The 13,006-nt window shown below is 41.6% G+C and overlaps 1 protein-coding gene across 1 annotated transcript in view; it reads right to left on the bottom strand.

Annotated features, from left to right (window-relative positions):
- Positions 1-13,006, bottom strand: part of cdkal1 (CDK5 regulatory subunit associated protein 1-like 1) — a 258,244-nt gene that overhangs the window by 178,642 nt on the left and 66,596 nt on the right. The window contains exon 6 of the mRNA XM_026183920.2: positions 1,598-1,694. Coding sequence (XP_026039705.1) covers positions 1,598-1,694 — 97 coding nt within the window. The remainder of the gene's footprint in view (positions 1-1,597; positions 1,695-13,006) is intronic.

Below are 13,006 nucleotides of genomic sequence, written 5' to 3'. Positions count from 1 at the left end.
TTTAGTCTTTAAAACTTTTTTATGGCGCCAATTCAGCAAGGTGCTGGAAACATGATAACATCACACAAATGCTGCAGACTTGTCAGCTGCACATCTATGATGCAAATCTCATATTCCACCACATCGCAAAGGTGCTCTTCTGGATTGAGATCTGGTGACTGTGGCGTGCAGACGTCTTCAAGAAATCAATCTGATATGAATTAAGCTTTGTGACATGGTGTGTTATCCTACTGGAAGCAGCTAACAGAACAGCGGTACCCTTTGTTCATAAAGGGTTATGGTCAGCAACAATACTCAGGTAGGTTGTGCTATTTAAATGATACTCAGTCAGTACTGAAGTAAATTGTATGGAGCCTGAACTGTTACTACAATGCACTGATCCATGTTTACATGTTCTTTACTCCAACTTCTGACACTAACATATGAAGTTTGGTAAGCGTGTGCAAATCGTAGCATCACTTTTCTTTTCTTAGCTGACAGGAGCTCTCATGGCACTGCCCATCTGCTTCAAGGTTAGACATGTTATGCATTCAGAGACGTTCTTCTGCATACCTTGGGTTTTTTGATTCACCGTTGCCTTCCTACCAGCTGCCACTCATTCTTTTTCTCCTGCTTTTGGATTATTCTCTGTAAACCCCTAGAGACGGTTGTGTGGGAAAATCCCAGTAAATAAGACGTTTCTGAAATATTCAGACTATCTCGACTGGCACTCTCAACCAGGTCACATTCAAGGTCACGTGAAGCACCTTTCAGGTTAAACTTCAGCACTGTGTCTTGACGTCTACATGCCTCAATGCGCTCAATAGTTGCCATGTTACCGGGTAATTAGTTGTCTGCATTAACAAGAAGCTGAACAGGTGTAACTAATGAAGTGGCCACTGTGTATATGTGTTAGGCATAGAAGTGTTAGGATGATTTTGTCCAGGCTGCACTGTGGCAGTGTGCTGAAAAGCAAACAAACAACGAACTGAATCAATTATTCAATGAGGAACACTCATTTAGCTATTAACCAACAACAGGCTTGACATATCCATTAGTTCCTTTCTGTGACAGCAAAGGTGAAACAGAATAATTCATCTGCTCTGTATCTCTTTGTTATGCACTCCAATCACTCACCAGTGGCTGGTAACCAAAGCAGAATAGCTCAGTTTAAACAAGTAACAAGTTAAAATGTATTTATTGTCATATTTGTCTGTTTGCCGCTTGTACTCTCTAAAATATATTAATACTAGTAGCAAAAGTAACTAGAGGCTAGACTGCCCCCATGCCACCTTTAAAGGAAGCAGTCTATGCTGAGGAATCACTGACGTGTCCTTTCCTAGCTCCGTCTCTGTTCACCCATAACACCTCCCCATAGTACAGGAGTTAATGTACCCGATCTTCCTTCTCATGCAGAACATTTGTGACTGGGAAATGTTCTGCCTGAAGAGAATGAGCCCAAGACAGAGCAAGGTTAGCTGCCCCGTGAATGACATCCCGATCAGTCTCGAAAAGCGTGTCCGTCTGTACTCTTCATCGGACACAAAGGAAGATAAAGAGACGCACCTTTAATACAGCCAAGTCAAAATACACAGATGTTCACAGAAAGTGCACGTACCCCAATGATGCTGAGACCTTTGAGGTAGTCCATCCTCGGCTGGGCCTGGGGAACGCATCCTGCTACTACCACCTTTTTCTGCTGTTCCTGGGCTTTTCTGTGCAAAAGCAAAAAGAGAAATAAGCATAGAATAGCAGGTTAACTGTAATATATGACAAACACTACTGTTTTTCTGTTTCACTTTCTGATTTAACCCAGGAAAAAAAACTATGATCAAAAATATACAGTTAATATATCCTCTGGATCCTTTTGAAGATGAACATCTTATTTTAGAACCTCAACGGTTAAAATTAAAATGACTCCTTCATATCATATGTGCTAAAGTCTTCCCCTCCGACCATCTGTGTGCATGTAATTTTTGATCTCCACTAGAAAATTTCTTAGCCTGACATATTCTAATGCAATTTTCAGTGGGAGTAAATACTTTCCGATAGCTTGGGAAATGGATGAATCCAAGCTTATGCTTCATTTGGCAGAATGCATCTGGCCCCCGACCCATTAAAACAGATTTCCACAAGCCTTTGCCAAGCCAATCACCACTGTTTATTTAAAATGAGGCGTGTTTGATATAATGACCACACTGTAGGCTTTTTACATTGTCACCTCAGCCCTACATGGCACATTTCTTTGCTCTGACTGATTGAAGGTCCAGAGGCATTTTGATCTGTAGCTGATGAAAACAGCTTTTGAAATCATTGCTGGAGTAAGATGTTCCCAGCTAATTGCATTCATCTTTGCACGTAAGGCTACTGTGCTCCTAAGTCATTAATGGATAACGGCTTGACAACAGTGCAAACAAGCAAAATCAACTGCATGCAGTGATAAAAACCTGTCTGTATGTTCTAGCATATGAAACAAACCTCCAAATTCTTCTGATACCCAAATCTTAAAGTCAAACTTTATAAATAAATTACAGGAAAAAAATCTATTTAAAGTGTGGATTTAATTAAAAGTAAATTGTGCACATCTATGAAATAAATCTACGTGAAACTTAAAAATTAATTAAAAAAAACTAATGTTGTGAGTTTATTGTACTTGCAATTTGCCCTGTCATGCAAATTGACTCTGCTACAAGTTATTAGGTGAGAAAATGCTCAGTATATGAAGCTGAGAACATCATTATTTCAGTCGCTAAATGGCTGAGCCCAAAAACATACAGGTCTAGTCTTTGATTGGCCACTGCAGCACCTTTATTCTTTCCATGTTCACACGTTTTGCTGTAGATTTGCTGCTGTGCTTGCGATCATTGTCCTGACGTAAGACTGAATTTCAGCCAAGCTTTAGCCTCCAATTTGAATAATTGGAGGCTAAACAGAAGAGTTCACAGTCGACGCCATGACTGCAAAGTGTCCTGGCCCTGTGGCTGCAAAACAAGCCCAAATCCTTATCCCTTCATGACCGTGCTGAACAGTTAGCATGAGGTTGGCTGATACGCTGTGCTTGTTTTTTTACAAACATGGACAAATATCTCCACTGTCATATGTCTAAACTACATCGTTCCAGAAATCTTGTGGTTTCTTCAAATGAAACTGCATAAACCTTAGCAATGCTGCCGCGTTCTTTTTAGAAAGAACTGGCTTTATCCTCGTAACTGTACTGAACTTTCACATTTATCATGCTAACTGCAGCCTGTAGCTTCTGAGATGTAGCTCTTGGGTTTTTCATCATTACATGATCTGAACTTGAAGGGAATATGTAAAAATTTTCCAATCATCAGTCCAACAATCGCCAATGGGCGATTGTTAATGCAGCGTTAACGCAGCTTAAACGCGGTCATCACGATTAAAATTTTTAACACTCTCGACCCATCTGGAGCGCAGAATGAACAAAATTTGGGCAAACTTCCATTTCAGGGATTTTGACTCAATCTGCGCTACAGATGGGTTCATTGTTAATCGTGTTAGTCGTGATGACTGCGTGTAAATGCTGACAGCACTAAAAAAAAAAAAATAAAGTCGCCAATTTGGGATTTCTTTGGCTTTAAACCGGATGAAACAGGTAAACCTATGGATGTAACCAAAGTGGTGTGCCGCCTGTGCAGACGTAGAATGCGAGCAAAGTACAGAAAAACACGACTAACTTGCATGAGCATGCATGTGTCCACCATCCGGCTGAGTATGCTAGACTATCACCAGCTTCTGCAGCTCCATCAACAAGCATTTGAGCGCACTCTGAGGACGCAGATGTAAGAGAGTGCTGTTAAAACAGTGCTATTAATTTTTTTTCTGTTGACTGCTGCAATTAGCTCCATCATTATTAGCAAACTTGCTCATGGGCAAATAAATAAATAAATCGCCCTTGTAAAAACTATCGATGATAGTCGATATATTCGTCCAATCGCCCAACCCTAGTATGAAGCACATATAGCAAAGCATGCATTACACCTGAGGTGGAAACAAACTAGTAAACAAAGGCACCATTTTTCCTTTTCACATTAACTAAGGTACATTATGTGAACATATATGTGTTTTTTATACTACTTAAATTGGTAATGCAGAAAATCCAATATTGACAAAACAAAGCAATGTCAAACATTTCATGTTGCATGTCAAATATTTACAATATTGATTAATAACTGGTAAAACACTTAACAAGGCTTTAGAAATCCACACTGATAAGACAATCTGAATTAAAAAGCAGCGAGGTAGTGAATTCGTGAAACAAACCAGAAGGAAATTGTGTGTGTGTGTATTTGTGAGTGTGCATGTGGATTTATGCAAGTCTTTATGTCACATCCAGTTAGTGACAGTGAGATTTAAGGCATTCGGTCTGTCTGACAAAAGCTTTTGGAAGAGCTGCCCAGACTCTGCAATGAATCTTTAATAATGAAGCCTCCTGACAGCTGGAGTGAAAGAGGGAGGTAGAGAGGGAGGGACGGAAGGGGGGGCAGGGGGGATGCTTGTAAGTGAGGTAGGAATCATAGGAGTAGGCAGCAAGGAGCAGCAATGAAACTGGATGCAGAACTGTCAGCTGTGTTTTAATTTAGACTGTTTGATTCTTCAGGAAAACAAAGAAAGTGATGAAGGTGGGGAGGGTGGGGGTGGGAGAGCATGGTGTGATGGGAGAAAGATCTGTGAAGGTAGACATCGCAATTCAAAGCCAGTTTAATCTGTCTCGTGTATGAGAAATGAGGGGACTGATAAAAGCTAAAGTTTGTATGAGAGAAGAGATGGAGGAGAAAAAAGAGATGAAAGCAAAGATTAAGGACTTTTGTCATTATTTGATTATAAGAAGCTGCTGGCATTAGGCGGTGTAGTTTCAGAACCAGAATCTGTTTAACTGGAAAAACAGGTACACAGTGCACATACAAGGGAATTTGAGTCCAGTATATTTAGTGTTATATAATGCTTGTATATAAATTCTAGGAAAAAGGTAAAGAAAGAGAGTTTTCTGACACCAGAAAAAAAAAATGGTGGGCAGACAAACTTTCATGACTAGGTTAAGTGAGTCAGAAAAGCCCGGACAAAAGAGTCGGTATCTGTTTAGAGTAGCTTGTTCTTCCCACACTGGCAACGCCGCACATACAGACACACTCACAGTAGGGGTGCGTCTGCATAATTCACACCGTCTCCTGCCAAAATGCGCCAAACGTTCCTTTAATGCTCTGCTCGCTCTCTGCACACAGACTCGGAGCCATAGCTGACACAGCGAGTAAGCAGACAGCGCCTGAGTCGCCGCCTCAGTGCCCCAGGGGGAACGGGCCAATCACGCCGCACGCAGTTCCTGGGTGGGATGGGACGGAATGGGATTATGCGATGCGGTTGCCGTGGTGATACTTTTGAGCCCAACCAAGCGCTCGTTGCCAGTGACCCGGACTAGAGCAGATGTCCCCCAAGATCAGACGACGAGGTGTGTGTGTGTGTGTGTGTGTGTGTGTGTGTGTGTGTGTGTGTGTGTGTGTGTGTGTGTGTGTCTACACACACGTTTCTCTTTGACTTCTTTGGCACCTCGCCCTAAATCTCTACGGCCCTCTGTCAACTCTTTGTCACCACTCTCCATTGCCTCAGGACCACACGCACAGACACACACACACACACTGAACACCCACATGCTTCAACGATACAATGCATACACATGGTCCTGGCTGGCAATGCCATCAGTGCACAATATTCTATGCATACATGTATGACCTCTGTGATATGTATGCATGGTACAGAGTGCTGTGCTGTACATACAGGTTTTTAACAGCTCAGTAGACACAGTGAATCAGTCAAATTAAACCAGACTAAATGTCCAAGTGACTTGATCAGGTTGACTTGGGAGATGTCTCTGCTATGAATATGACATTAAAATAACTTAAGGCACTGGATGGACCGCAGTGCATGACCTATATAAAGGCCTCTTCAACTTTGTCACAACAAAACCTGAAGTGAAAGAGAGGCCCTTCCTTAGTGGATTACAGCAGCCGCTGAGATGTAGTGACATCATATAAACGGAGGTAATATGCTGAAGTCTCCTTAATTCTTACTCATTTGAAAATGGTTATGTTAACAAGAAAAATGGCAAAGATAAGATGAGATGACCTTTATTAGTCCCACAGGTGGAAAATTGGTTTCCCACCTGTGGGACTAAGATCGAAACAAAAGGTATCGATCTTTATCCTTTTTACGAAATGCTTTTTAACATAGCATATGTAGCGTCACTTTAGTAGTATTTATTTATTGTCATTGTCAAGAACAATGAACACTTTGGGCTTATATGAAGTTTTGTGTTGACCTGAACAGAAGACCACTATCCTACACACTGCTATGGTCAACAAGATAGCCACCACCTCCCACAGAAACATTTAATGTGTATTTCCATTGTCTAGATCAAACCAGAACAATTATCAGAGGCACTAAAACCTAGACGCCAATCTAGTGAGGTTTCTTAGTCAGAGCAAGAATGAAAGCCAGGAGTCTGTGCATTAGGCAGAAATTATCACAAAGTTCTGTGACTCAGACTTAAAAATCAAAGACCGATTCAAACTTTCTTCTCCTTGTGTGGTTCTGCAACAGTTCCAGTGTGTCTGCCATTGTTGGTTTGCTCCTTCCTATGAGCACATTGTGCATCTGCAAGGCCCACTCGATCTCATTCAGTCTTGCCAAATGGCAGCACTTTAATTTTAATTTTATTTTAACCTTAGGATGTTTCAAGAAAACGTAGCATGGGCAATATGACCCCAAGGAAAGAACATAATACCATATATTTGAATATATCTGGTCACATCAGACCAGATATATTAAGATGAGTTTGCCACATCTTCTCTACACAACTTTGATTTCCATGGTATCATCACAGTCACACATGTGCAAGTGCAAAGTACTGTAGCATCCCACTAGAAGTGGTCTAGAGGTGCACAAGGAGCTGATGCTGACGGAAAAACCTTCCATCCATCCATCTTCTTCTGCTTTATCCGGGGCCGGGTCACGGGGGCAGCAGCCTAAGCAAAGAAGCCAAGACCTCCCTCTCCCCAGCCACCTCCTCCAGCTTATCCTCTAGCCGAGAGATATAATCTCTGCAGCGTGTCCTGGGTCTGCCCCGGGGCCTCCTCCCGGTGGGACATGCCCGGAACACCTCACCCAGGAGGCGCCCAGGAGGCATCCTTGTCAGATGTCCGAACCACCTCAGCTGGCTCCTTTCGATGTGGAGGAAAAACCATCTATACATAAACACATCCACTATAGTTTGTGGTTTTGTATTATACTTCTTTCTAGCCTGCCTACAGTTGTTGGTGCTGCCGTAGTGTAGAGGTTGCACGGATAAGTACATGGAGTCGCAACAAACTGGACACCAGCACAGAGTGCTGGTAGGGCTCTTCGATATAACGATATATATCGGATGACGATATAAAAACATATTTCGTTTCATTTTATGCTATTGTTTGTTTCGTGGTGTCGCAAAATAAACTGTTTACAGCAATATTTTTTCACTGTTTGATGGTAACTGTAGGATTTCTTATACTTCTATCCTTCTCTTATATTTAATATAACCACACTACGGACGGACAAGCGACTGTTTTTACATGTTGTCATTAGCAACAACGGCGGTAAAAGCATTGCGTGTCTCCACCGTCCGCTTGTTTATTTTCCACATAAACCTTTCACAATTAAGCTGAAGACCCTATTGAGATTTTTCAAAATCTGAATCACATGAAATAGCATGTAGAGTGTTTACAGACGAGAAGCTAAAAAGAGCCGTCAGGTGCTAAAACATAAACCTTAGAACAGGCTTTTCCCCGCAGCACACCGTGTAATAAATACTCACCAAGAAAGTTGCGGCTGTTTCAACTTATTCAACACTCGACTCCAGTTACACGACGTCCAGCTGAAAACACTTCACGCAAGTCAAGTTGCCCGAGATTCACAGAATTTACAGGAAATGTAAAAATTTTGAGATATATATCATTGCCGGGACGATAAATGTGTTATATCGGGATATGAGATTTTAGTCATATCGCACAGCCCTAAGTGCTGGTGTCCAGTTTGCGCACACCCTCCGATTTTGAAGGACAGACACAAACAGACCCCTGGCATACTTGCAAACATGGTGAGTATAACGCTGGTGTAACTGTGTCCTCTCAATGACTCTCCCTGCTGCTCAACATCCTCAGCCCTACATAGTGGGGGAGAGGATGAGCTCATTACACACACACACACACACACACACACACACACACACACACACACACACACACACACAGAGCCAGCCATATGCTCCTTTACAAGCATGTTGCTTAAAGGATGAGGTCATACTGGTAAGAGTGGTGAGGAGTTTTGTGTATGTGAGATGTACACATTGGCGGTTTAGCGTGATTTGAATTCGATGCATTTCGGGGGAAGCAAAGTCCAAAACATAAACTTACCAACATGTCAGGTGTGTCCCTTCTTCCCTTTCCTATATCTGGCTTGTCCTTGCCCCTGTCTCCCTCATCCTCTCATCTCCACTCCGACAGTTGTTTCTGGCTGATTTGACAGCGAGCCAGCCACTCGGCACACTCCTGACCTCTCTGCATTAGCATAAGCAGCAAGGGGCAAGGTTAAGTACCCATCAAGCCTCAGTAATTAAGATGTGAACCGGTGTGTGTGCGAATGTGAGGCCAAATGTATCTAATCTTCCACTTCATTTATGTGTCACTTCCACAAACTTCTACACACAGAATAATTCAGTCTCACGGATGGTCACTGTCCTAATTTCAATTCCAGGATGGATATCGAAGCCTAAAACTTTACCTTACATACGTTTGAGCTGCTTCAATATATGTTTTATTCATCGTTCCATATTTATTTCCCCACGTGTTTCATCCAAGCAGCAGCAGGATATGGATCTGTGCTGACTGACAGCACAGGCTGTTACTCTGATGAAGAATGTAGCCTTCCCTGAGTGAATAAGTACATCTGCAAAGTTTACCCAAAACAACTGTCAAAACACAAACAATATAAATAAAACAGCAGCTAACTCTGGGCCTAAGGGATCTGACTGCAGACAAACTAAAATAAATGAAAGCCATTAATGTAGTGGAACAGGATCCTGTAGGAGATGTTGCTGAGAGAGAGAGCGAAGAGGGAGGAAAAGCAAAGAAGGATTCAGCGAAACTGTGAAAAGAACATCTTTATAAGAAGGAGAGAGAAAAGACAGCACAGGGGTGAAGCTAGAGGAGATCAAACGCGGGGAAACCTGAGAGCAAAGTCCCACAGAGCCCACCCGAAGTTAACTGCCAAATGTAAGGTTGACCTTTTAAAGACCGACGAGTGTCCATGAGCGATCTATTCCAGCTCAGACACTCCATACAGTGCAGCAATACTCTGTTACTGCGCCTGAATGATAAGCCTGATGTCTTTAACTGCATTTACACCAACTTTAGATTACACAGGCTCTCTTTATCAATCTCTGGTATTATTATTGTAATATAGGATAATGACGACTGCTTTCCAAATGAATCAGTGTTTTGGATATAATCAGAGCAAATCCAACCCAGCGGAATGGCAAACTGCATGATTTGTCTTTAATCTGGTCAATACGCAAACATGGACATTACTCTGTGCTGTTATTTTGAAATTTCTCATCAGTGTTAATGTACCAGAATTAACTTCACTGTTAAGTTCACTGTTACTTGCCGTCCAACAAAACCATCCATCTATCAGCTACACTCACTTATCTTCAAAGCAGCCACGGCCTGTACAAGCTGACACTCGGTTAGAGGCGAGGTACACTGAAGTGTGTTTGTGCTAAATGGCGAGGGGTTGTGGGATCAGTCACGAGCGTATCTGAAACTGGCTTTGAGTAAAAGGAAGGAAAAAGGGCACATCTATTAGCACAACTTCATCAAAAACTAAAAAGACAGGCAGGAAGAAACTCAAAAGGAAATGAAAGAGAGAAATGTAAAGGTCAGGGGCTGCTATAGTTCCTTGGGACCTCTCCCTTTCTTTCAAACACTCAGAGATAGAAATTCTTCAGCAGTGCTATGTTGTTTTTAATTGGCTAGACAGAGGCAAGCAAAAGCAAAACTAAATGAGAAATTAAAAAAACAAATAGACAACAAGACCAGCAGCAGAGAAGGGACGTGTGGATTAATCAATAAAACATAACTACAAGAAAGCAGATCTCATAAACACGCGTTGTGGAATATGATGGTAAATGCAATATAAAATTGGGCAGCCTAAACATTGAAGACAAGCTATGAAAGCCTAGAGTCACCGCAATGGTGGCCAGGCCCAGTCCACCTGCAAACATAACCACGTATACAAGGAGAAAAAACTCATAATAATAATAATAATAAAGTCAACAGCATGGCTCATTTTCAGTTTTGTACATTTATTACTAATGCGCTTAATAAAAGCATTCACATTTGAGCTGTGTTTTACAGGATACAGGCCAATCAAGATCTGTTGACCAATCGATGCACATCTATAACACAGCAAGTTTATGGCCAGCTCACATGGCCTTTGGGTATATCAGAGATCGGGCTGCAGACCAATTGTCAACATGGGGCTAGTAAAAGCAAGGCAGACAAAATGCAAGGCTTACAGATTACAGCCTTTAAAAAAAGAAAATACCTGCTACGCCGGCCCAACGCTGTGAAAGACGACATCTGTCGTGTAAAAACTGCTGAATGTGTGATAAATATTCCATTACTATAAATGAGTTGTATTCACCACTTGAGTGGTTCGTAATAGAGAAAATGCTAGTTAAAAAACAACAACAACACAACAGCGCACAAACATTTAGACACGCAGACTCCAGGGAATAACTTTAGCTAAGCTGAACCTGAATCCTGGGAAGAGTCCCAGGAGTCCCATTTCTAATGCAAAGTCCTGCAATCTATATGTGAGACGCTTATGGAACAACGACACGCTGCCAGCCCAGCAGCCTCAAGCTGCGCTGAAGAGTCCGAAAGGGGAAAGAGCTCATGAAAGCAGAGGGTTTGTATTCTTTAAAAACCAGGAAGGATCTCACGAAACAATCACACGCTTAGAACAAACATCAACTGGAAAATGCAACGCACTGAGCTCCTGTTTGGGAACGGCAGCAGTTATACGATAGTGTGGCAGCTTTAGTGTCCGACTGAACAGGTCATTTCAGTGGGGAATAAAGATATTTACCATGGTGAGCCGCAGCCACTGAAAATATGGGAATGTTAGAAGCAGGGAAACAAGCGTTTGACTTCCTCCATTTGTGCAGGCATGAGCGACTATGCAGCGTCTCTGTGTGTTTGTGTTTCTGTGCAATTATTTTGATCCGAAAGAGGAGACGAGCGAAGAATATTTGCTGGGATGACACAGGTGAAAGGACTTTCTGGTTGAATGGATCCCTACAAAATTAGTCCAAGCATAAACAATCATGATTGGTTTCAAGGTCATAAATTATTACAAGCAAGGGTTTGGAAAAGTGGAATGGCACATGCTCAGTGACCTGGAATGCATCAGTCTTTGCAAACCAACACATTTTTTTTAGTTTTACAAAAGACAAAGACAGAATAATTACACCCTTCTAATAAGTAAGGATTGCATAGCAGTATTGAAATTGTCTATTGTATTTACACACAAAATAGTAAGGGTTGTTTTGAAATGCATGACAGACTGATGCAAACAGTCAAACTATTCAAACCTTCTGTTCTTGCAGGTTAGGTTTCTTGTGGTTAGGGATTGCTCTGTGGTTCTAGACCAGTTGACTCTGACGCAGCATGCATACAAATAATCATTTCCTAGATTATAACACTACAGAAACGCACTGGGACTGTAGTCTGTCTTACTTTCCACCTTGCTGTTCTACAACTTCTGGCACAGAGAGAGGGTTGCTGCCACCTGCAGTAAAGTCTGGCTACATAACATGTAAGACTCCACAGTTAACTTTTGTTTTACATTATTTATATTATGAATATTTACCATATTATCCAACAAGTACTTCTGGCAAAAGCAGCAACACTAAATATTCAGTGCATCTAGTTCTGTCTATAATTACAGAATAACAGGAAAACAGTAAATGATGAGATTAAGATGAAGACTAATAATGGGCACTAGGGAATACTCACTTCTGTACTATAAGCAAACACTACCTCAGAGCTGTTTAGTATATCGTGCTGCAAATGTCTCAACTTCAAGTAAAATCTTACTGTAATTCTTCCTTTCATGGATATTTCAATATTAGCATAAACACTGGAAATAAAGGGTTTTTCTGAACATGCAGCTTCGATATCATTTTATGGAGGTATTGCAGGGAAGGTCCTGAACACAACATGAAGCTATAGTGTGCTATACTTGGCAACTCCAGAGAAAAAGTGAGTTTCTGTAGAGTAGACGAGGCTTATTTTCTACTCTGTGTTCACAGCGATCTATACTATGAATATAGCTGTGCACTTAATATAGGAGACGTGATTGTTGAGTATGTTCCTCGTGTGTAATGTATGTATCCAGGGAAGAGATGAACAGATGAAAGAAATTATGCATGTTAACCTCGTACTTTGCATCAGTGGAAATCAAGGCAACATGGAGTTTAGCTTTGCGTCCCCTGACTGACAGTTTGGGAAGAAGTAAACAGACTGCTTTTCATTTCCTGATACACTTGCCTGGCATGAAAGTTGGACTAAAAATCTCTTACTGGACAGTCAGACTTCTGCGGTAAATCTTTGTAAAGCTAACAACATAACCTGTGTGGTTTACACCGTCACCAGCATTCATGCTTTTTATTGGTCGTTTACCGTTAATTACCTGGTGGGCCTGTCCCAGTGACACGACAGAAACAAAGTGCTAGGACTTATACAATGTGACCAAATATATTTGTGCCTCAAGCTTTTCCACTTCGTTGTAGACTTCCTACAATCTCATAGATTTGGTGGGCTCTCTCCAGGAATTAAGGACGCGATTGCTATTCTCTCACTGATGGATTTAAAATGTGAACTCTTGAAGCAACATGCAGTTAAGAGCTGCAGCG

The sequence above is a fragment of the Astatotilapia calliptera genome, chromosome 11, assembly GCF_964374335.1.
Source record: "Astatotilapia calliptera chromosome 11, fAstCal68.1, whole genome shotgun sequence".
In the NCBI taxonomy this organism is placed as follows: domain Eukaryota; kingdom Metazoa; phylum Chordata; class Actinopteri; order Cichliformes; family Cichlidae; genus Astatotilapia; species Astatotilapia calliptera.
The sequence above is the reverse complement of the archived record's forward strand: the minus strand, read 5'-3'. Positions and strand labels throughout refer to the sequence as shown.